Genomic DNA, 24,801 nt, shown 5'->3' with positions numbered 1-24,801 from the left:
CTCAATATATTTGGAACCAAGGCCTATGTTCACATCATTCCAAGACTCAACCAACAAAAATGGTCAATAATCATTGTGTATATATTGGTAGGATGCCGTGACGAATCAAAAGCATACAGTCTTTTTGAACCAAACTGCCAGGTAATCATAAGAGCGAGGAATGTTATTTTTGGTGAAGGACTTCCAATCAATTTAAAGAAGAAACTGACTCATAGGAACCAAGTTAATTGTTAATCCCATTCATGGAAAAGAAACAGAATGATGTAACAGGCCTGAACTAGAAGAAAGAACCTGAACCTGAGACTAGCTGCAATGAAGAATCAAGTCCAGAAAGTGAAATAATGATAATGAGCAACAACAGCGAAGAGAGCTAATACAAGAGCTGTGTAGAATTGCAAAGCCAAAGAAGATGTATGCCTTCATTACTGATCAATCTAGACAATCAACTTACTCCAGTCGTTTGTCATTGTGTAATGCAAACAAGTCAATGACACAATAAGAAAATTACAATACTAGTTGGTAGTGATATCCATAGTTTGATGTAAGTAACTTGATATACACACATATTTATAAAAAACAATAGTTGCTTCATGTTTAAATATTTACTTTAATTAATTTTGAAGCATTTTATTTACATTTCTGTAAATCCATTTTTATTAATTGCTTCAAAGATGTTCAGCAATTATTACTGGCAAAGTTGTAATCTTTGATTTTTGTAATATATATTTGTTCTTCTCCATTAGTCCACAGCTCGTGGTCTTCTACATCTACAAGATTACTCTGCAATTCACATTTATTGTATTGTATTGTATATAAGTGCTTGGCAGAGGGTTCATCGAACCACAATCATACTATCTCCCTACCATTCCACTCCCGAAAAGCGCGCGGGAAAAACGAATACCTAAACCTTTCTGTTCGAGCTCTGATTTCTCTTATTTTATTTTGTTGATCATTCCTACCTATGTAGGTTGAGCTCAACAAAATATTTTTGCATTCGGAAGAGAAAGTTGGTGACTGAAATTTCGTAAATAGATTTCGCCGCGACGAAAAACGTCTTTGCTTTAATGACTTCCACCCCAACTCGCGTATCATATCTGCCACACTCTCTCCCCTATTACGTGATAATACAAAACAAGCTGCCCTTTTTTGCACCCTTTCAATGTCCTCCATCAATCCCACCTGGTAAGGATCCCACACCGCGCAGCAATATTCTAACAGAGGACGAACGAGTGTAGTGTAAACTGTCTCTTTAGTGGACTTGTTGCATCTTCTAAGTGTCCTGCCAATGAAACGCAACCTTTGACTCGCCTTCCCCACAATATTATCTATGTGGTCTTTCCAACAGAAGTTGTTTGTAATTTTTACACCCAGGTACTTAGTTGAATTGACAGCCTTGAGAATTGTACTGTTTATTGAGTAATCGAATTCCACCGGATTTCTTTTGGAACTCATGTGGATCACCTCACACTTTTTGTTATTTAGCATCAACTGCCACCTGCCACACCATACAGCAATCTTTTCTAAATCGCTTTGCAACTGATACTGGTCTTCGGTTGACCTTGCTAGACGGCAAATTACAGCATCATCTGCGAACAACTTAAGAGAACTGCTCAGATTGTCACCCAAGTCGTTTATATAGATCAGGAACAGCAGAGGTCCCAGGACGCTTCCCTGGGGAACACCTGATATCACTTCAGTTTTATTCGATGATGTGCCGTCTATTACTACGATTTGCGACCTTCCTGACAGGAAATCACGAAACCAGTCGCACAACTGAGACAATACCCCATAGGCCCGCAGCTTGATTAGAAGTTGCTTGTGAGGAATGGTGTCAAAGGCTTTCCGGAAATCTAGAAATGCGGAATCAACTTGAGATCCCCTGTCGATAGTGGCCATTACTTCGTGCAGGTAAAGAGCTAGCTGCGTTGCACAAGAACGATGTTTTCTGAAACCATGCTGATTACGTATCAATAGATTGTTCCCTTCGAGGTGATTCATAATGTTTGAATACAGTATATGCTCCAAAACCCTACTGCAAACCAACGTCAATGATATAGGTCTGTAGTTCGATGGATTACTCCTACTACCCTTCTTAAACACTGGTGTGACCTGCGCAATTTTCCAATCTGTAGGTACAGATCTATCGGTGAGCGAGCGGTTGTATATGATTGCTAAGTAGGGAGCTATTGTATCAGCGTAATCTGAAAGGAACCTAATCTGTATACAATCTGGACCTGAAGACTTGCCCGTATCAAGCGATTTGAGTTGCTTTGCAACACCTAAGGTATCTACTTCTAAGAAACTCATGCTAGCAGCTGTTCGTATTTCAAATTCTGAAATATAACATTCATCTTCCCTGGTGAAGGAATTTCGGAAAACTGCATTCAATAACTCCGCTTTAGCGGCACAGTCGTCGGTAACAGTACCATCGACACTGCGCAGCGAAGGTATTGACTACGTCTTGCCACTTGTGTACTTTACATACAACCAGAATTTCTTCGGATTTTCTACCAAATTTCGAGACAATGTTTCGTTGTGGAACCTGTTAAAGGCATCTCGCATTGAAGTCCATGCCAAATTTTGCGCGTCTGTAAATTTTAGCCAATCTTCGGGATTTCGCGTTCTTCTGAACTTCGCATGCTTTTTCCGTTGCCTCTGCAACAGCGTTCGGACCTGTTTTGTGTACCATGGGGGATCAGTTCCATCTTTTACCAATTTATGAGGTATGAATCTCTCAATTGCTGTTGCTACTATATCTTTGAATTTGAGCCACATCTCGTCTACATTTGCATAGTCAGTTCAGAAGGAATGGAGATTGTCTCTTAGGAAGGCTTCTAGTGACACTTTATCCGCTTTTTTAAATAAAATTATTTTGCGTTTGTTTCTGGTGGATTTGGAAGAAACGGTATTGAGCCTAGCTACAACGATCTTGTGATCACTAATCCCTGTATCAGTCATGATGCTCTCTATTAGCTCTGGATTGTTTGTGGCTAAGAGGTCAAGTGTGTTTTCGCAACCATTTACAATTCACGTGGGTTCGTGGACTAACTGCTCGAAATAATTTTCGGAGAAAGCATTTAGGACAATCTCGGAAGATGTTTTCTGCCTACCACCGGTTTTGAACAAGTACTTTTGCCAACATATCAAGGGAAGGTTGAAGTCCCCACCAACTATAACCGTATGAGTGGGGTATTTATTTGTTACGAGACTCAAATTTTCTCTGAACTGTTCAGCAACTATATCATCGGAGTCTGGGGGTCGGTAGAAGGAGCCAATTATTAACTTAGTTCGGCTGTTAAGTATAACCTCCACCCATACCAATTCGTACGGAGTATCTACTTTGACTTCACTACAAGATAAACCACTACTGACAGACACAAACACTCCACCACCAATTCTGCCTAATCTATCTTTCCTGAACACCGTCTGAGACTTCATAAAAATTTCTGCAGAACTTATTTCAGGCTTTAGCCAGCTTTCTGTACCTATAATGATTTCAGCTTCTGTGCTTTATATTAGCGTTTGAAGCTCAGGGACTTTCCCAGCACAACTACAACAATTTACAACTACAATTCCGAGTGTTCCTTGATCCAAGCACGTCCTGTATTTGCCATGCACCCTTTGAGATTGCAGCCCACCCCGTACTTTCCCTAGGTCTTCTAACCTAAAAAACTGCCCAGTCCACGCCACACAGCCTCCGCTACCCGTGTAGCTGCCAGCTGAGTGTAGTGAACTCCTGACCTATTCAGTGTAACCCGAAACCCCACCACCCTATGCCGCAAGTCAAGGAATCTGCAGCCAACACGGTCGCAAAACCGTCTGAGCCTCTGATTCAGACCCTCCACTCGGCTCTGCACCAAAGGTCCGCAGTCGGTTCTGTCAACGATGCTACAGATGGTGAGCTCTGCCTTCATCTCGTAAGCAAGACCGGCAGCCTTCACCAAATCAGATAGCCGCTGGAATCCAGAGAGAATTTCCTCAGATCCAAAGCGACACACGTCATTAGTGCCGACATGTGCCACCACCTGCAGCTGGCTTCACCCTGTGCTCTTCATGGCATCCGGAAGGACCCTTTCCACATCAGGAATGACTCCACCCGGAATGCACACGGAGTGCACACTGGATTTCTTCCCCTCCTTAGCTGCCATATCCCTAAGGGGCCCCATTACACGCCTAACATTGGAGCTCCCAACTACCAGTAAGCCCACCCTCTGTGATTGCCTGGACCTTGAAGGCTGAGAATCATCCTCTGAAACAGGGCAAGCAGCTGCATCTGGCTCAGCCAGAGACAGTACCTGAAACCTGTTTGCCAGACGCACCGTGGAGGCTTTCTGATCAGCCTCCGGGGACGTCTTTCGCTGCCTGCCATGCCTTGGAACGACCTCCCAATCAACCACAGGCGAGGGCTCAGCCCCACTGTGGGCAGCAACCGGGCCAACCACAGTGGCAGACCGATCTGGGGACAGACGGGACGAGATTGACATCCCCATGATACCCAAGTTCGGCTCCCCACAGTGGTGCCCATTGGCAACAGCCTCAAGCTGCGCGACCGAAGTCAGCGCCGCCTGCAGCTGTGAGCAAAGGGATGCCAACTCAGTCCTCATCCGAACACAGCAATCACAGTCCCTGTCCGTTCTAAACGATGTTGAACAACAGTTACTGAAACACGAGTCCGCACCTAGATAACGCAAGGGAAACATGCAAAGAATGTATGAACTAACCTGTACAAATGCCTAACGACTGCGCTACAATCTGCCTGAATTTACGATTTCAGTAACTAAAACTTGAACTTACACCTCCTATATGAAACTATGTAACAAATAAGTGTGCCAGGAATATACGACTTGCTGCTGGCAGCTGCTTATCCAACGGCGGCAGGGAACACACTGGCTGTTCAAAACAAAAACAGAAGACAAACGACTACGCGAATTTACACTATTCAGGTACTAAAATGCGATGCTACAACTCTCAAATACTATAATACGCCCGAAATTTATGAATTAAACAATGCAAGTACTCAAAAACACGCAAAGAAATTATAAATTAAACTATGTAACTAATAAGTGAGCTAGGAGTATACGACTTGCTGCTGGCAGCTGCTTATCCAACGGCGGCAGGGAGCATGTCTTGCGGTAGCGTTCACGCTTCCCGCGCACGGGGTCCCGGGTTCAATTCCCGGCGGGGTCAGGGATTAACCTTTTTAGTGTGTTTTCAAATTTTACTTTGCTATATGTCAGACATTTTAGATCCTTGGGTAAGTTATTAAAAATTTTAGTTGCGGCATTGTGCGCCTCTTTTTGTGCTAAAGACAATCTTAATGTGGAGTAATGAATGTCATTTTTCTGTCTGGTATTGTAATATGTACATTATTGTTCCCATTGACCTGCAGTGTATTATTTACAGTACACTTTATGAGGGAATAAATTACCATGAAGCAGTACCTTCAAGCCAGTAAATGTGAAATAGGTCTTTGAAACTAAGAAAGGTTTTAAAGGCAGCGTTGTATGATATAAAGCACAAATAGTAATAAAAGATTGTGTTCAAAAGCAAGTTCTAGACTGCGAGGAAACATATGCACCAATGATAGGGTGTAACTCATTAAACAATGGAAAGTCTAGGTTAGAATATCAACAATATTACTGAAGGATTGATTGCTGCTCACCATAAAGATGACACATTTAGTTGTAGACAGGTATGATGAAAAAGCTGTTACATTTAAGTTTTTGGCCAAAGCCTTCTTCAGAAGAGAAAAGAAAGCACAGACATTTACACAAGCAAGCACACCTCACAAACACATAACCATTATTTCTGGCTGCCCCGGCCAAAATGAATTCTGGCCACTGTAGATAGTGGTCATTTGTAAGTGAGGTGTGCTTGCTTGTGTGAATGTATGTGCATTTTGCTTTTCTGGAGGAGGCTTGGCTGAAAGATTATCTGTAAAGATTATCTGTAACAGCCTTTTTGTCATGCCTGTCTGCAACACAACATGTCATCTTTACAGTGAGTAGCAATTTGTTCTTTTCATAATATAGATGTATAACTCATTAAGGCATTTATCAGCTCTAGCTGCTAATTATGATTTTGGTATTGACCCATAGATGTTGTCATGGCTTTCTTACAAGGGGAATTACATGAAGAAATTTATGTTGAAGGTCAGAAGTAGACCCAGTATTGAAGACATTCAAAGATACTCATTTTAAAAGACTAAAAGATGTAGTATATGGATTGAATCAAGGTAGCCCTTGCTGGAACTTGAAATTAGACAGTTCACTGTTAAATCCAAACTTCAAATGTTAACAGCTGACCTCTGTCAGATAGATGTAAACTGTCCTAAGAAAATCTATTAATAAAGTTTCAAGAACCAGCTTCAAATGATTAATCTAGGAATACACTACAACCACCTACGTATCACTCACATAGGGATCATGAAGATAAGATTAGAATAACTACTACATGCACAGAGGCATTCAATCAATCATTCTTCCCATGCTCCATACGTGAATGGAACAGAAATGAACCGTAATAAATGGTACAAGGGAACGTACCCTCTGCCATGCACCTCGTGGTCATTTGCAGAGTATAGATGTAGAACAGAAAATAGTATTCACACTGCTGTTTCCTGCCCTTATTTTATGTATTTTTACATCCAGGAATTTCCATTATTACTTTACAACCTAGATATAGGGTTACCTCTTGAAAACAAGGGAGTTTTTTATAAAGTGCTGTGGACATAATATCTTACTAATATTCTTGGTCTTTACTAATAAGTGTAAAATAGTGACCTCACATGGCTATAAACTGACAAAAATTTAAAATGTATCTTCTTTCAGTTTTTACCTGTTTTCGCCGCTGGCATATGGTATGTCTGGACCATCAGCATCGGACCCTAATAGCACAATGTATGGTCTGAAATGGCTTGAATCTTGGGAATTTTAGTGAAGAGAAAAGCAGCCTGTGAAAAGAAAATGCCAGGGAACATAAGAAGAAGACTGAAATTAATTCTGCTGGCTACAGTCTATTAAATTATTTTGGAGACTTCCCAGAATTCTTGCAATAAAACATGATTCAAGCAAATTTACTATGACTGCTTCTGAGACTGAACCTTTCATGTTTGCAGAGTATTTATATTTAATTATGTTCCCTTACTCTGTATGTTTACTTATTTTGTTCCGTCCTTCAGATTGATACAACAATTTAAATGATGTAGTCGTTGCTTAGCGGACACGGAGACAATGTAAAAATGCGGTGAAGCTACTTACATTTGTTAAATGCGATATTATATCATCTAATACTCCCCTACATTTATTTACTCTTGTTTTTGTCTTATTGTTCTGCTTGGTCACTGTAAAAAGATGTGCTTTCATTTGTATTATTAATATGTATGTTGTTAAATATATTTTTATACTATCTTTTTCACTTGACTGTGTTACTTACTGATTATAAACCTTGTTTACAGAAGTAAATAATGGAAAGTTCAGGTTGGAATATTAACAGTTATGTTGGTAGATTGCCGCTCGCCATAAAGATGACACACTGAGTTGCAGACAGCACAATGAAAAGACTGTTACACACTAAGCTTTTGACCAAAGCCTCCTTCAGAAAAAGAAAAAAACCCCCACACATTCACACAACCAAGTACACTTCACACACTCACACATGACCACTGTCTGTGATTGCTCTGACCAGAATGAAGTGGCCAGAATAGCAGTCAAGTGTGTGTGTGTGTGTGTGTGTGTGCTTACTTGTGAGAATGTGGATACAAATACAAACAGCCACCAGAGATAGTGTCACAAAATATGTTCTCTGTTTGGTTTCCCGACACCAAACAGGAGAGCAGTACAGAAACTGGGTATGGGATGGTAGCAAGGATCGAACCCACGCTAAAGGCTCACACACACACACACACACACACACACACACACACACACACACACACACACTGTAGATTCTTGATTAACTGCAGTAATTGGGAACATGAAAATCTCAGATTATCAAATTCCGAAGATAATTCGCACTTAAAGTACACAGTAATGTATCAGGGTTTTCAAAAATTAATCACACACTCTTAATTAAAATCAATCAACTAATGTTCATAATACATTTACTTTAATCATCATAGTATGCGCTTTATTATCCACATTTAACTTTTCTCCTTGGACAGCAATCTCCCAGATACCATGAGACTGTTTAAATCTTGTTAAGTAGCCAGAAGATGCATTAAAATCTCCTCCAATTCCCAAGGTTTTAAGGAAAAACTGAGCCTGTTTGGTGCATGTTGGGCCAGATACTTGCATGCCCTTTGCTTTTTTCTGTCAAAAACATTCCAACATAGCTTTATCCAGTTTGTGTATGTACACATTTTTTTAGTCTTCCTCTTTTAAAATCTTTTAGATGAGTCTGGACTGCTACAAAATTCAATTATTTTATCTCTGTTTTTTCAAGTATTGGAAATCCTAGTTCACTTATATTGTAAATCAATGGTAGATTTTGCACACCAGTACTGCCTTCTTTGAGTTTATATATTATTTCTAGTTTCTGCTGTATCCGTAACACAACATGTTTTTAACTTTTCACCCATTGTTCTGCACTAGCTTATGGACCAATTACAGGCCAGGTGCTTGGAGTGTTCGAGCAGCACATTGTTTACTATTCTTGTGTTGTAATGTGAGATTATCACTCACCTGCACCACTCCCAGGTTAAAGAAAAATTTCAGCTGCAAAGAAAAAGGAAAAAGATGGCCACTTATAATCTGCAAAGCAGATAATCCGCCCACGGATAATCGAGAGTTTACTGTGTGCGTTCGTGATGAATTTACTTCAAATTTTGAATGATACTCTATTAAACATTCAATCATTTATGGACTAAGTTTTTTTTTTTTTAAACACTAATGTAAAAGTTTTTCTGTTAAAACCTATTGCGAGAAAGAAAATGCTCTGCTGTAAAAATGTGGAGTTTTATTTCCTTTGTCACAGCCAGTTTTAATTAAAATAGTGAAGCATTTAAACTGTTAGACAAATTGTTTCTCCAATGTATGTTCTTTCTCATTACACATACATTTTTAAACATAAATTATAAACACAACAATGTACTGTTTTGTTTTCTTCTTTGCAGGTGGTTTTCACAGAAAACAGGAAAGTAGAATTTATGGTTTATCAGTTTATGATTAGAACACTACTACTGTAATCTGAATTTGCAGTAACAAAATAAAAAGAAGGTCAGATGGTGGGAGAGGGGGGGGGGGAGATGGGCAGAGGGTACGGGGTGTAGGGAGGGAGGAAAGGACAGAGGGGTAGAGGAAATGAATATCGAGAGTGGAAAGGAAGAGACGAATAGTGAGAAGGGCAGGAGGAAATGGAGATAAAGGGGGGAGGAGAAGGTGGGCACAGAGAGGGACAGGAGGTGATGGACAGGGGGAGGGGGAAGGAGGGGGGGAGTAGGAAATGGACAGGGGGAGGGGTAGAAGAAGATGAGAGTTATATCAAATTCCCATACATATTGGAAACATGTGATTCCTCTTTTCCATTTAACCAGATTGAGTCACAGAAATGCATGGCAAGCTAAGCTCCTTAATTAATAAAAAAACATTTGATTGGATAACCTGTTAATATGAGTTTATTAATAATGTGCATGGAATAGGGAAGGTGAAGACCTTGGCCTGTTGTTATGAAACATCAAAGTTACAGATAAGAGTCGTGTCCCCACTGAAAGAATACTATTTCCTGAAATCTGTTTTGTAAGGTAGAATAACAACAATCAGAGTTAAATACATCACTTTGTTGTAGAGACACAAGAGCACTTAAAATTGAAATAATAAAAAGGAAGTTCATTACTAACAAATAATGAAGCACAACAATAATAGAAATTCTAGTCTGGAACAATACATAAAATGAGGGAAAGATAACCACTCAACTATAGAAGACTGATCTGTGGAGCATAGAAACCTAAAACAGAAAACATTATTCATGCTAGCCTTCAAACTCTTGCTGTTTTTCTAGTAAAAACACACACATTGACACACACAACCACACAGACAGCCAAACGCACACTCCCACAGACACTGCAAGACTGATTATTGACTATCAATTATTGAAAGCTGTTGCCTGGGCTGACAGTGGTAGGGGAGGGGGTAGAGAAAGATGGACAAGGCAAGGAGGGTAGAATGGCATTGAGCGAGGCAGGTCCTTTGACAGATGATTCAGCAGCTGCAGAACAAGATGAAAGGACTTCAGATGGTAGAGCATTTAAGAGAGACATAGAGAAGGAGAGTAGGTGAAGGGAGAGGGAAAGAGGGAAAAGAAGAAGAGGGTATAGATGAAGAAGGAGACAGTGAGGGGAAAAAGAAATGGAAGGAGGTGGAAAAGGGGGAGAGGGGAGAGGGAGGGAGAGAGAGGATGGGAGGGGGGGGGGCAGTAAGGAAGAGTGATGAGAGAAGACAGTACATTATCTGGATGGAGTAGGAGTGGTATGATCAGAAAAGAGGAGGGAAAACATCAGGTGAGGCAGTGGGAACAGGTTAGCAGAGGTTTAGGCTCGGGAGATTGTGAGAGTGCAGAATGAGTTGGAGAGATAATTCCCATTTGCATGGTTCAGAGAAACTCGTGGTGGAATGAAATATCCAAATGGCCCTCATAGTGAAGCAGCTGTTGAATTAATTTACGTTGTCATCTGCAGCATGTTCAGCAACTGGGTAGTCAAGTTTGCGGTGTGTGACAGTTTGGCAGTGGCCATTCATTCAAGTAAACAGCTGGTTACTTGTCATTCCTACATAGTGACTGTACAATAATTGCAGCATAGTTAATATACTTGACTGCTCTCACATGCAGTTCTGCTCTTTTGGCTAGGAAATGACTGTGAATGGACTACGGTAGGAGGCGGTGGGTTGGTGTTTGGGACAGGCCTTGCACCTGGGCTGCCCATAAGGGAACAACCCATGGGACACAGGATTGGTAGTAGGACTGGAATAGGGATGGATAGGGATATTCTGTAGGTTGGGTGGGCAGCAGAACACTACTTTTGGGGGAGATAGATAGGATTTTGGGTAGGTCATCCCTCATCTCAGAGCACAACATGAGATAGCCGAAGTCCTGGTGGAGGATGTGATTGAGCTCTTCGAAGCCAAGTTATAATGGGGGATCAGAGGAGCAGATGCCATGAGAGAGTTGTCTATGGATGAGCTGGATGGGATATTGTCTGTGAGAAAAGCCCTGGTAAGATTATCAGAATATTTTGGGTTTGGTATGGTTGAGATGAAGAGATGTCTTTTTGCTGCTATTGGAGGAGTGGAGATCAACACCTAAGGAGGTGGCTGGTTGACTTGAGTAGGTGCTGACATTATGGAAAAAAGACCAAAGATTTTCCCTGCCAAGGGTCCAGATCATGAAAATATCATTCATGAAACTGAACGAGGCCAGGGGTCTTAGGTGTTCTCTGGATAGGAAGGATACTCCAGATGATGCATAAGTAAGTTGGCTTAGGATGGTGCCATGTGCATACCCATAGCAGTGTCACTGATTTTCTACTAGATTTGGCCCTTGAGAGTAAATAATTGTGGGCCAGGATTTGGTTGACGAGGAGGATTAGGAAAGAGGCTGTGGTTTGGTATCAGAAAGAAATTGGGAAAGATAGTGTTCCATGGCCACAAGGCAATGGGCATGGAGGATGTTGGTGTGCAAGGATGTTGCATCCACAGTGATCAGTTAGGTGTCTGGCAGTAAGGGGATAGGATCCACGGAAAGGCAGTGAAGCAAGCCAGTAGTATCTTGAATGTAGAATGGAGGTTACAGATAACAGTTGGTAGATGTTGGTCAACAGGGGCAGAGGTTTGTTCTGTGGGAGCATTGTGCCCAGCCACAATGGGGTGATCAGTAGCAAGATATGTGGGATAGGGTTTGTCAAGTTTCTACATCTACTTCTACATATACATGGTTACTCCACAATTCACACTTAAGTGCCTGGCAAAGGGCTCATCGAACCATTTTCGTACTACGTCTCTACCATTCCACTCTCGAATGGCACGTGGGAAAAAGGAAAACCTAAATCTTTCTGTTTGAGTTTCGATTTCTCTTATTTTATTATGATGATCATTTCTCCCTACATAGGTGGGTGTCAACAAAACATTTTCACATTCAGAAGAGAAAGTTGGTGATTGAAATTTCATAAATAGATCTGGGCGCAAAGAAAACCACCTTTGTTTCAGTGACTGTCACCCCAACTCACGTTTCATATCAGTGACACTCTCACCCCTATTGTGTGATAACACGAAACAAGCTGCCCTTCTTTGCACTTTTTTGAGGTCCTCCGTCAATCCTACCTGGTAAGGATCCCACGCCACGCAGCAATATTCCAGCAGAGGACGGACAAGTGTAATGTAGGCTGTCTGTTTAGTGGGTTTGTCGCATCTTCTAAGTGTTCTGCCAATGAAGCGCAGTCTTTGTTTTGCCCTCCCCACAATATTATCTATGTGGTCTTTCCAATTTAAGTTGCTCGTAATTGTAATTCCTGGGTATTTAGTTGAATTGGCAGTCCTCAGATTTGTGCGATTTATCGTATACCCAAAATTTTTTGGATTTCTTTTAGTACCCATATGGATGACCTCACACTTTTCTTGGTTTAGTGAGAAATTCTCTGTAGATCATTTTGTAATTGAAACTGATCTTCTGATTGTTTTACTAGATGGTAAATTACAGCGTCATCTGCAAACAATCTAAGGGAGCTGCTTAGATTATCACCTAGATCATTTATGTAAATCAGAAACAGCAGAGGGCCTATGACACTACCTTGCGGAACGCCAGATATCACTTCTGTTCTACTCCATGATTTACCATCTATCACTACAAACTGTGACCTCTCTGAGAGGAAATCACAAATCCAGTCACACAACTGAGATGATACTCCTTATGCACGCAATTTGATTAATAGTCGCCTGTGAGGAATGGTATCAAAAGCCTTCTGGAAATCTAGGAATATGGAATCGATCTGAAATCCTTTGTCGACAGCACTCATTACTTCATGGGAATAAAGAGCTAGCTGCGTTGCACAAGAATGATATTTTCTGAATCCATGTTGGTTATGTATCAATAAATCATTTTCTTCAAGGTGATTCATAATGTTCGAGTACAGTATATATTCCAAAATCCTACTGCAAATTGAGGTCAGTGATATGTGTCTGTAATTCAATGGGTTACTCCTATTTACTTTCTTGAATATTGGGGAGTAGGTAAAAGGTGGAGATGTGAGGAAGGAGAGGGAGTCAGTTTTAGGCATGGACCTAAGGTCTTGAGAAGCTGCTGGAGGTCCTGTTGGACTTCTGGGATGGGATGATGGTCATAAGTTTTGTATGCAGAGATGTCAAAGTTGGCAGAGACACTCAGCCGCATAGTCTGCAAGAAGGATGATAAGGTCTGGATTGGTTTAAAGATTATCAATAGCTGTATGTTTCATAGGAGCAATGCTGGACTCACCTTGGAAGGATTTAGAAAAGGAAAGTGATACCAGGTTAGAAGTGAGAAATTCCTGAAAGATTGCTAGAGAATGACTTGGTGAAAATGGAGAAGAATCTTGGTAGGAGGGAGGTTGTAACTGTTTTAAACAAGGTTTGGTGTGGGGAAACACTTGCTCTTCAATAGCTTGAAAAGCATTCCTAGCACCTTCTGAGGAAGCTGACCCAACTACTGTCTTATGCCTGCACGGGCTTACCTACGGCCATATAAGAGCCTGCCACTCTCACCCAGCCTCCCTGTCAACCATGCATAGCTCCCTGACCATGCCTTGCTGACTTACTCTGCCTTCCACACCCTCATAAACTTCTTCCAACCTTCATTAAACATGCTTTTCCTGAACACCCATCCTGCAACACAGTTGTCAATCCTTCCACCAAAACGATGACCCTGTAGCAATTGTGGTACTTCATAAATCTAAAGTCAGCACTGCTGGACTTGTAAAGAACCTTCTTTCACTTATTCATTCTCTACAGTAGATACATTTTTCGCCACCCACCCCATTGCCTACAGCCAACTTAAACTCCACACAGAACCTTGTTTAAAAGAGTTACAAACTGCCTCCAACAGTGACTCTCCTCACCTTTCACTTCTAACCTAGCATCGTCTTCCTTCCCAAAAATCCCTCCCCAGTGAGTCCAATATCACTCCTGTGGAACATGCAGTAACCTGAAAACCTCTCTAAACTTTACCATCCTTCCCTAAACTTTTCCATCCTTCCCACATACAAAGGCTCCACCACAATGGTAATGACTATGTCCTCTGTATCTCCACCAACTTTTTGACACCTCTACATACAAGCCTTACAGGCATGATCCCATGTCAGAAGTCCGACATGATGCCAAGCAGCTCCTCAATGCCTTAGGTCCATCCCAAAACCTGACACCTAGCTCTATCTCCCTCCTCACACTAGCAGCCCCCTGCATTCCAACCTTTTACCTACTCCCTAAACTTCACAACTCCAACCCCACAGTACTCACTACTGGTCAACCCGTTGGGGTTGGGTGCAATGCTCCCACAGAATGATCCTTTGCCTTTTTTGACCAACACCTCCAAACTATTGGCTGTAACCTCCCATCCTACATTCGAGACACTGCTGACTTCCTTCAATGCTTTTAAATGATTTCTTTGCAATTATCACCAGACTCCAGGTCGGTCACTGTGGATGCAGCATCCTTATACACCAACATCCTCCTTGCCCATGGCCTTTCCCAATGTTCTCCTGATACCAGACCCACCACCTCTTTCATGGTCCTTCTAGCCAACTGCATCCTGGCCCTCAATCATTTAATTTTCAGAGGCCAGATCTACAAAGAAATCTGTTATACTGACATGGGTAATGTGTGGTACCATCCTAAACCAACATATTTCTGGGCCATGTGGAGGAATCCTTCCTATCTAGCCAACACCTAAAACCCTTTGTCTGATTCAGATTCACTGATGACATTGTCTTGATCTGGACTCACAGCATAGACAGCCTGTGCTCTTTCCTCCATAACTTCAATGTCTACTGCCAAATCTGGTTCACCAGGTCCTTCTCAACTCAATGAACCACATTCCTAGCTGTTGATCTTTAGCTATCAGATGTCTCCATAAATATGTCTGTTCATATGAAGTGCACCAACCACCAGCAGCATCTCCACATTGTCAGCTGTCAATTGTTCCATGTTGAAAAGCCTTGTCTTATAGCCTCACAGCCTGCACCTGTAGTGAAAAGTTGGAGTTATCGAAACATACCAGTAACCATAATAGAACCTTTATTGACATACAACATCCTATCCAGCTCACCTATAAACAGATCTCCAATGCCATTGTCTCCTTTGGCAATGGTAAACCTGTTAACCAGTCACCAACCTGCACAGCTCTGATAACCCATTATAGCCCTGGCCTTGAATAGCTCAACCACATCATTCACCAGAGCTTCAACTACTTCCAGACATGCCTTGAGTTAGGCATATGCTACCCAAAATTCTATCCATATCATCTAAAGTAGTTTTCCACTGCTCATCCAAGCTAGAGGATGTCCTTCTCCATCCTTATCCCAACCCTGCACCCCATGAGTCATTCCCTTGTGGTTGGCTTAGATGCAAGACCTATTCCATACACTAGTTGTGATAAACTGTTTAGCTGCAGGAATGGCCACCACCAGTCTGTGGCAAACTACAAACTTGACGATCCATTGCCAAAGATGCTGCACACCACAACATAAATGACTTCCACAGCTGCTTCACTACAATGACCATTTTGATACTCACTTCCAGCACAAGTTTCTCTGAACTAGACAGGTGAGATTTGTCTCTCCAGTATATCCTGCACTCTCACAATCCTCCTGGCCTAAACCTCTGTCCGACAATAATGACTCCTCATTGTCTATTCTGGGGATTATTTAAGTCTTTGCCTAATTATTGTACACTTTTTAAAATGAAAATAAAAATTTTTTTCTCTGATGTATTAATCAGACAAATAATTCCTAAGTTGAACACAGGTGCATTCAACACTAAATAATGTACTCCAACCACAGTCGTTAAAGTTCCACTAATAAAGTTTATTGCCTGTAAAATTCACACAATAATTTGTTGGCTGGCAAAATCTGCTACTCAGTTAAGTGATTTGAAAATAGCTTGAGCCTCCAATACAGTGATTGGCAAGCTTACTGTATAAAAATAATAAATAAAATAGCTGGAAAACACAGACAGTGGTCACAGCTAGAAATTAATAGAAGCTAAACTCCATGTTAACTCACAAACTGACACACAATACACTAAACCTAAGTGTATATTTGCTGTAGAAATATTCAAAGTCTCACAGCAAACTGAGTTAAAGTCCAGACTTAATACATAAATCCAGAGTCCAAATCAACTTTGTGCCCAAAAAATACAAGCTGTGATGAACTACCAGCAGAAATAAATCAGAATCCTGATTACTGTAGAAAACTTCCCAACAAATTAATATGAAATATTTCCAAGTGTAGCAACTGACAATGAAAACATTTCTCTCTCCACAAATGTGTGCAGCTGAATATCCACTCTGACCAGCATAGATCTCTTCAACCGCATACAAAATTGTGAGAGCATGCGAGATGGCTGCCTCCTTTCAAGGCCTCAGGATTTCCTCGACAGAAACACCCTGCATCTAAGTCATTAAAAGACTTCGTACTTTGACCAGCATGATTCACACCTTTTTATACATAAATCATATAAAAAACTGAATATTCCATTACCTGCCCACTAAAATTCTACACATATTGATATATTACTTAACTGTATGTGCAGTAGTTCACCCAAAATTTAAAGTTAAACAAACACAAAGTTTTGTTGCAGTGCTAAAAATTTGTGAGAATCTCTGTACCACCAGTTATTACAATAAACAGGAATATGACACCACTTTCTCACAGAATTTTTCCTCCTCATTCCATTGAATTACTCAGTATTATATATAATAGTTTTTAAGTTATGGGTAAGATTATGTAAATTAATAAACAATTTTATTACAGACAAAATAAAAATTACAAATCTTACAAACTAAATGTTGAATGTGGTGTGTAATAATGTCCTACAGTACATAGTGCCTTGAATTTGTGTAAGTGCCTTGTAATATATTATGTGCAGCTTTTTAATTAAAGTTCAATTGGAAAGCGTTTCACAGCTTAATTAACTATGTGATATGCATGAGCATCTCAATTGATGCGCATTACTGACAACTGAAACATGAGGACTTTATGTCTTTTGTGCCACAAATATTATAAAAGTTGTTAATGATTTGCGAATTTCAGTCACATTGATCATCTTGGTGCTGTATCTTCCCACATATATTAATTACAAATCATACAATGGAAAATTCAGGATGGGATGTAAAAATATTATAAAAAGGATAGTTGCTACTCACCATATAACAGAAATGCTGAGTCGCAGATGAGCACAACGAAAAAACTGTCAGAAAGCAAGTTTTTGGGTAACACGGCCTTCATCAAAAGCAGACAAAACACACACACATACACACACACAACTTGCACACACATGACCACAATCTCTGGCAGCTGTGCCATGAGAACTTGGACCTCATCCTACAAACCCCTCCCCACCCCCACTCCTTCTCCCCTCTATTCCAGTTCACACCTACAATTTCACCTAATCTAGTCACATTTGCTGTCCCCCTTTTTCACACTCATTCACCCACAGACCTGCAACCCACATTACAATCTTTTTATTTATTTATTTATTTGCTCTCATTTTGCCTTCATGCCAATTTCAGTTTGTTTTCACCTTTCACTACTGGTCTATGCCCCCAATTTCATCTTGTTTTCGCTTATTTCATCCATTTCATACTTGCTGTGACTTTCTCACCTGTTTGGGTCCTTTTTCAGAGAAAATTCTACATTATTTACATATTTTTATGCATGTTTATCCCCACCATGGGCCCTTGCTCCTTCCATCTGTGCCAATACAGTAAAGTTTTCTTACCCATAACTAGAAGCCAGTCTCACATACTGTTCATGCGTTATTTCTTGGCTCATGGGATCCTGCCAAATGGCCTTGCCTTTAAATTACCCCTCTCCAGCTGCCATCCTTCCTTTCACAATGATCTGCATCTGTTCATATTCCGACAGTCCTTAACCCTCACCAACATAGTCCTGCAAACCATATCAATCAATCCCAAACCTCCTTGCAATACCTTCTCTCCATCTGCAAAATTCTTCTGCTATGCAGTCCGCCTCCATAGCATAGTGGTAAACCTACTACATTTACCCCATCCTCTAAACTCCATACAGAATCCAGAACTTAAACAGACCCAAAACACAGTGATGAACATTTCCTCTAAAAGACTCAGCATCACAGAAGTTTCAGTCCTTTCCAAATGCCTCACCTTTGGCCCCACTCCAAAATTCAATCATGCAGGATTTCTCTCCTTCTTCTGGTCCCTACAGTGGAAACACTTTTTCACCACCAACCCTATCAATCAGACTCAACTAAACACCGTGTTGAACCCTGCCTGACTCAATTCGCTCCACCATGCAACCATGATCCACCCTCACTGCACCAAAATCACACCCTGTTAACGACTAAACACCGTGTTGAACCCTGCCTGACTCAATTCACTCCACCATGCAACCATGATCCACCCTCACTGCTCCAAAATCACACCCTGTTAACTTCCCAGAATTTTTTAAGCTCAAACCTTGCCTCAGCATCATTCCCCAAATGCCTCAACATGCAAACTGACCTTACATCCACAGAAAGAATTGCAATCCACCACTTAAAATGGATCCCAACCTTGTAATCACACCTGCTGACAAAGGCTCCACTACTGTTGTTTTGAACCACAACGATTACCTGGCAGAAGGACCCTGCCAGCTGTCAGATCCATCCACCTACAAACCCTGCCACAGTAACCCCATTCCAGAAATCCAGCAGGCTCTCCAGTCTTTCCTCATATCCTTCGGCCCATCCTAGAAACTCTCTCCGGAGTCCATCTCTCTCCTCACCCCTACCACTCCTCCCACACCTATCTTCTACATGCTTTCCTAAAGTCCATAAACCCAACCACCCAGGAAGCCCCATTGTGGCTGGTTACTGTGTCCCACTAAGAGAATCTTTTCAGCTTATTACCCGCAACCTACCCTACTATATAAAAGATGCCAACGATTTCCTCCACCAACTCTCCACAGTTCCTGTCCCTTTACACTAACACTCCTAATGCTCATGGTGTTACAACTATTGAACACTACCTTTCCCAACACCCAACTTATTCCAAACCAACAACCTCATTCATGGTCACCATGACCAACTATATCTGCATCAACAATTACTTCTCCTTGGAAGGCATTACCTACAGACAAATCTGGGGTTCGGCTTTGGACACTTGCATGGCACCATCATATGCCAACCTATTCATGGGCCATCAACAGGAATCCTTCCTAAACACCTGGAATCCCAAGCCCCTCACCTTGTTCAGATTTGTTAATGACACCTTCGTGATCTGGAGCAAGGGTGAGGACACCTATCCTCATTCCTCCAGAACCTCATTACCTTCTCCCCCATTTGCTTCACTTGGTCAACAAGCCACCTTCCTTGATGTTTACCTCCACCTCAAAGATGGCTACATCAGAACCCCCGTCCTTATCAAATCCACCAACCACCACCAATACCTCCACTTCGACAGCTCCCACCCATTCTATACCAAGAAGTCCCTTCTGTACAGCTGAGCCACTCATGACAGTCACATCTGTTGTAATTACTGGCCCTCTCAAAATGTACTGATAGTCTCACTGAGGCCTTCACAGACCGTAATTATCCTTCCAACCTTGTATAAAAACAGATCTCCTGTGCCTTCTCTCCAGTAACCCATCACAGTCCCACAGTCCAGCCATAGAGGAACATTCCCCTTGTGACTCAGTACCATCCAGGACTGGAGCAAATGAAACACATTCTCTGTCAGAGTTTCTACTATCTTTCATCATGCCTGAAATGAGGAATGTCCTACCCACTGTCCTCTCCACCTCTCCCACAATGATATTCCACTGCCCACGGAACTTACACAATATCCTCGTCCATCCCTACACAACCACTGTTCCCAACCCCTTGCCTCATGGCTCATTTTCCTGTAATAGACCTAGAGGTAAGACCTGTCCCTTACATCCTCCCACCACCACCTACTCCAATCTTGTCACAAGCATCACCTATCCCATCAAAGGCAGTGCTACCTGTTAAACTAGTCACGTGATCTACAAGCTAAGCTGCAACCACTGTGCTGCATTCTACGTGGGCATGACAACCAACAAGCTGTCTGTCCACATGAATGGCCACCAAAAAACTGTGGCCAAGTAACAGCTGGACGACCCCATAGCTGAGCACTCATGATGTTCTTCATTTCAGTGGCGGGTTCATAGCCTGTGCCTTCTAGATGCTTCCCACCACACGAGCTTTTCCGAATTGTGCAGATGGGAACTCTGTGTGCAATATATTCTACATTCCCATAAACTTCCTGGCTTCAACCTTTGTTAGTCATTGTCCTTACCCTTAAAGCCTAGCCTGTTCCCATTCCAGCACTACACACCTTATATATTCCTCCAATGCACACTCAGTGTTTTTACTTCTCTCCTTTTCAACTACTCCCCACCCCCGCTCCCTCCCTTCTGTCTAACATCCCGACTGCACCTACTTGCCCTATCCTCTCTCCACTTTGTCACTGTATGCTCCCACAAGCAACATTTTATCGTCTCCCATTCCTATTCTACTGTCCCCTCCCCCCTCCCTACCCCTGACTCACAGTGTGGCTTCAGCTGCTAGAAACTGTAATCATGTGTGTGTAAGTTGCATTTGCACGTGTGTGTGTGTGTGTGTGTGTGTGTTGTCTACTTTCAACGAAGGTCTTGTTGGCCAAAAGCTCACTTTCTGACAGTCTTTTTATTATGCCTACCTGTGACTCAATATCTCTGCTATATGGTGAATAGCAACTATCCTTTTCATGATATAATTACAGATCATATTTGCATACAAGCTCAATTGTGTTGATCTCCTCTTTAATCTGACATATTGTCCTCCTCTGTGTCTGTCCCCATTTGTGTTGTAGGTGTGCACATGCAAAAAATGTAATACACGCCACTGTGCATGGTAATGATACATCTGAAGTAACGTCTGCTAGTTTGAATCTGACGTAGCACATGTGTGTGGCTGCCGCCTCTCGTGTGCATGACATTGGAAGCTACTCTGTGCCGCATGCCCTCCCAGCCTTGGCTAGAGACACACTTGTCCAGAGTTTGTATTGTAAAGTGCATGGAAATCAAATGCCACTCATGACCAAAACTAATTGACCATACTCAGATTTAGTACATAATGTCACATCCACTAACCTGTTCCCCCTGTCTCATCTTAACTTTTTTGTTCTCTCTTCTGTCCACACTGCTCCTCGCTCGACCGAATCGTGTACTTCCTTCTCCCACCACTCTTCCTGCCCCCTCCCCCCCGCCACACACACACACACATGAGCATCCTCTTCCTCTCCGCTCCCTCTCTCCACTCTTTTACATCCTTTTCCCCTCTCTATCACCACCCTTTCTCCTTCATCATCTTCACCTTTCCCTCCTTTATCCCTCCTCAGTCCTCCTCTCCCTCTTCCTACATCTCTTTTTGTTGTACCCTGCGTACTCTTTTCATCTTGTTTTGCAGCTTTGAAGTCATCTGTACAGAGACCTGCATCTTTTCTACTACCCCTTCCTTGCATCCTTCCCTACTCCTTCTCCACATTCATCATCTCAGGCAACTGCTTCCAATAATCGAGTATCAATAATTAGTCTCGCCATGAGCATGGGAGTGTGGATTTGGATGTCTGTGTTGTTGTGTGTGTTGGTGTATGTACTATAGCTAGAAAAAGAGCTAGTGTTCGAATGCTAGTGTGAATCCTAGTGTTTGAAAGCTAGTGTGAATCCTATTTTCTTTATGTGTTACTGTGCAACACACATTAATACATTGCTTTGCTATGAGTGAGTGGTTGCCCTTCCTTATTTCATGTATTGCTTTATCCTGGAATTTTGAGTATTGTTATATATTTTGGAGGTTAATTTTGATTAAACAATCAGATATAATTAACCCTTATTATTTAAAAGTGTCATGCACTGAGAAGCAGTGGTTGAAAACCAAAAACTGTCATTTTGAGGAGGAGGAAAGGTGTGTGGGGCAGGAAGTGGTGGGAGAGTATTGTGTATGAGGAGAGAAGGAGACAGGTGACTATCAGCAGCAGCAACATTCATTCATTCAGTTACCACACACTGTGTTTCATAAATCCCAACATGAAGGAGAGCCTTCAGGCATGTGGAAATAGTCAATTTATACACAGACAGGTAGAAGCAGCCACTGCTGGCTGTTTGTTTAAAGTATACAAACTATAGCTAGTGTTACTCTACTCGTACTGATAATTATGGTAATTACTTCTAAATTATTTTATATATTTTTATGGGTATTAGGTAAAAAACACCTACTTGAATAAAAGAAGCCAGTGCTCTCCCTCTCCACTTCTCAGATACTGTTTTTTATGTCTTACTTCAAACAAACCATTTATGTAATTCAACACAGATGACTATTAGCTGTTTACAGTAGGCAAGATCAGGATCTGCTTAACGGAAACGTTAGACTTATGTGTAATTAATATAAGTCAGGATTGAGGAAGTCTGGAGTGAAAAATTGCAAGAGAGGAAAGGAGGGTGGCATGGGAGTTTGAACAAGATGAGGGAGTGAGAGGAGGATAATCAAGGATGCATAATAACAAAGATTTAGGCCAGCTGATTGAGAAAATAAGAGCTGTGAAGGAGGGGTGATTCTTTGTTGCCATGGGAGGTTGATTCAAATGGCAGAAACTACCTAAACACAAAAGAAAGACAGCTGTCGGCAGACCTGGTAAATGACTTGGTAGCTGGAACATGAGGACCTACTTTTGACTGGATAGGTGTCTGAGAACTTTTTAGTCTAATTATGGAGATCACCCAAAGAGTATCTCAAGGTTCAATATTAGCAGGTGATACAAATATCCAGTTTAGTAATAAAACTTATTTTGAATTCCAAGAGATCAAAATTGAACAAAGACAGGTTTGAATAATGGCTCTGTCAAAATGGTCTAATAATAAGCACAAAAAGCACCATCCTGTACTTTGATTTCAGAGCTAAGAGAATTTATCCTAATGGCTAAATTCATTAACAAGAATATTCTCCACATTACAAACCAGATTCCTAGACTTGTGGACTCAAGACTAATGCCAGTGGAAATCACAAATCAGCAGAACTAAAAGTAAGTTAAATCCGGTGTGTTTGTTCTGTGCTTTCCTATGCATCATGCAGGTGAAAGAGATTCTTCACTCTACATACTATGTTAACTTCCACAGTATAATGCAATACGATAACTAATTCTGAGTAAACTTTTGATACACTTTATTTTCCCTACCTTATTTACAAGGAGAACATAGCAAGTTTCATAACCCAACATTTGCAGAAACTTCACACAGTAAAAGAGGGGTCAAAATACATGAACCTGTGTCTCAATTTATCCGTAGATATTTGACTGTTTCTGATGAAACCACAGTCAAAATTTTAAATATATGTAGGTGCCTTTTAGCAGGCAATAATTTCATCAAAACTGGTGGTTAGTGTTGCAATTATATAATATATATGGCTATGGTATTTTCAGGGGTTATCATCTTTTTTAATTTTCATATTTGTACATTTCATTCTTGTATCAATTCTTGTACTTATTTCTTATATTTTATTCTTATGTTTATTATTCAGGAAGATTTTGTGCATTCTCTGGATGGTACCAATTGTTGAAATGTTTGAAATGTAGGTATTCCAAACACCATGAGCATTGTGTGAAGCCAGGTTTGTCACAGTGATGTTTCTTCATCTGAATCTCACTCAGGAAAAGAAACATCATTGAGTGCTGAAGATTTCACACAATGGCAATAATTTGGTGACAAAACATGCGTAATGAATCTTTCCCAAAAATTGGCCCTTGCAATTCATTGCGAATCAAGAAATACTAAAGAAATTTTTAATTTTCTCATTCATTTGTTTTTCAAATTCACTCAACAGACAGACAATTAGTCAACAAATAAGGACAATGTTATTTCATCATACATTGGAAAACATTCAAACAGTATTCTTCCATGTCCATAGATAGATAAATAAAAAACAAAAGTAAAAACAACAATAATCATGTTTTGAACATGGGTCACAAAAGAGCAAAGCTGCAATGCCAGCCACAGTGTCACCACTTCAGCTGAACTTATTACTGGCTAAAAGGCACATAACTAAACCTGAAAAATTCAATCATTGTTTTCTCAAAAACAGTTGAGTATCTACGAATAAGCCAAGACGTGTTTGCTTATTTTGATCCCTCTTCCACTGAGTAAAGTTTCTGGGAAATTCTCATCAGAATAGGACCTTAGGATAATGCACACTTGTAAGACAGCAGCCATCTGCAGGTTGCTTTCACCCAGGTATTCAAATATAAAAGGGGAACATTGTCTCTCTATAGAAGACTCCACCCAAACAGGCTGTGAAGGCCCAATGGTACCGACTGGCCGCCGTGTCATCCTCAGCCCACAGGCGTCACCGGATGCCAATATGGAGGGGCATTTAGTCAGCACACCGCTCTCCCGACCGTAGGTCAGTTTCCGAGACCAGCTCTATAGAAGACATGAAAAAAAAAATATACATTGAAAGATTGTTACTGATTGCTACTTATAGAAAATGTTCCAGAGAAATTATGAAACATAGGGCTATGGATAGAGAGATGCTGAATGAAATGCATCTGGCTGTC

At 41.1% G+C, this 24,801-nt stretch overlaps 1 protein-coding gene across 2 annotated transcripts in view; it reads left to right on the top strand.

Annotated features, from left to right (window-relative positions):
- Positions 1-7,402, top strand: part of LOC126259276 (protein O-mannosyl-transferase 2) — a 196,944-nt gene extending 189,542 nt beyond the window's left edge. Inside the window, exon 18 of one of the 2 annotated variants that reach the window (XM_049955918.1) lies at positions 6,831-7,402. In XM_049955918.1, coding sequence (XP_049811875.1) covers positions 6,831-6,936 — 106 coding nt within the window. In that variant the 3' untranslated portion in view covers positions 6,937-7,402. The remainder of the gene's footprint in view (positions 1-6,830) is intronic. The other variant, XM_049955917.1, reaches the window with a different exon arrangement.
- Positions 7,403-24,801: the final 17,399 nt, after the last annotated feature.

Source organism: Schistocerca nitens, chromosome 5 (assembly GCF_023898315.1).
Source record: "Schistocerca nitens isolate TAMUIC-IGC-003100 chromosome 5, iqSchNite1.1, whole genome shotgun sequence".
In the NCBI taxonomy this organism is placed as follows: domain Eukaryota; kingdom Metazoa; phylum Arthropoda; class Insecta; order Orthoptera; family Acrididae; genus Schistocerca; species Schistocerca nitens.
This window is presented reverse-complemented; position numbering and strand designations above follow the sequence as displayed.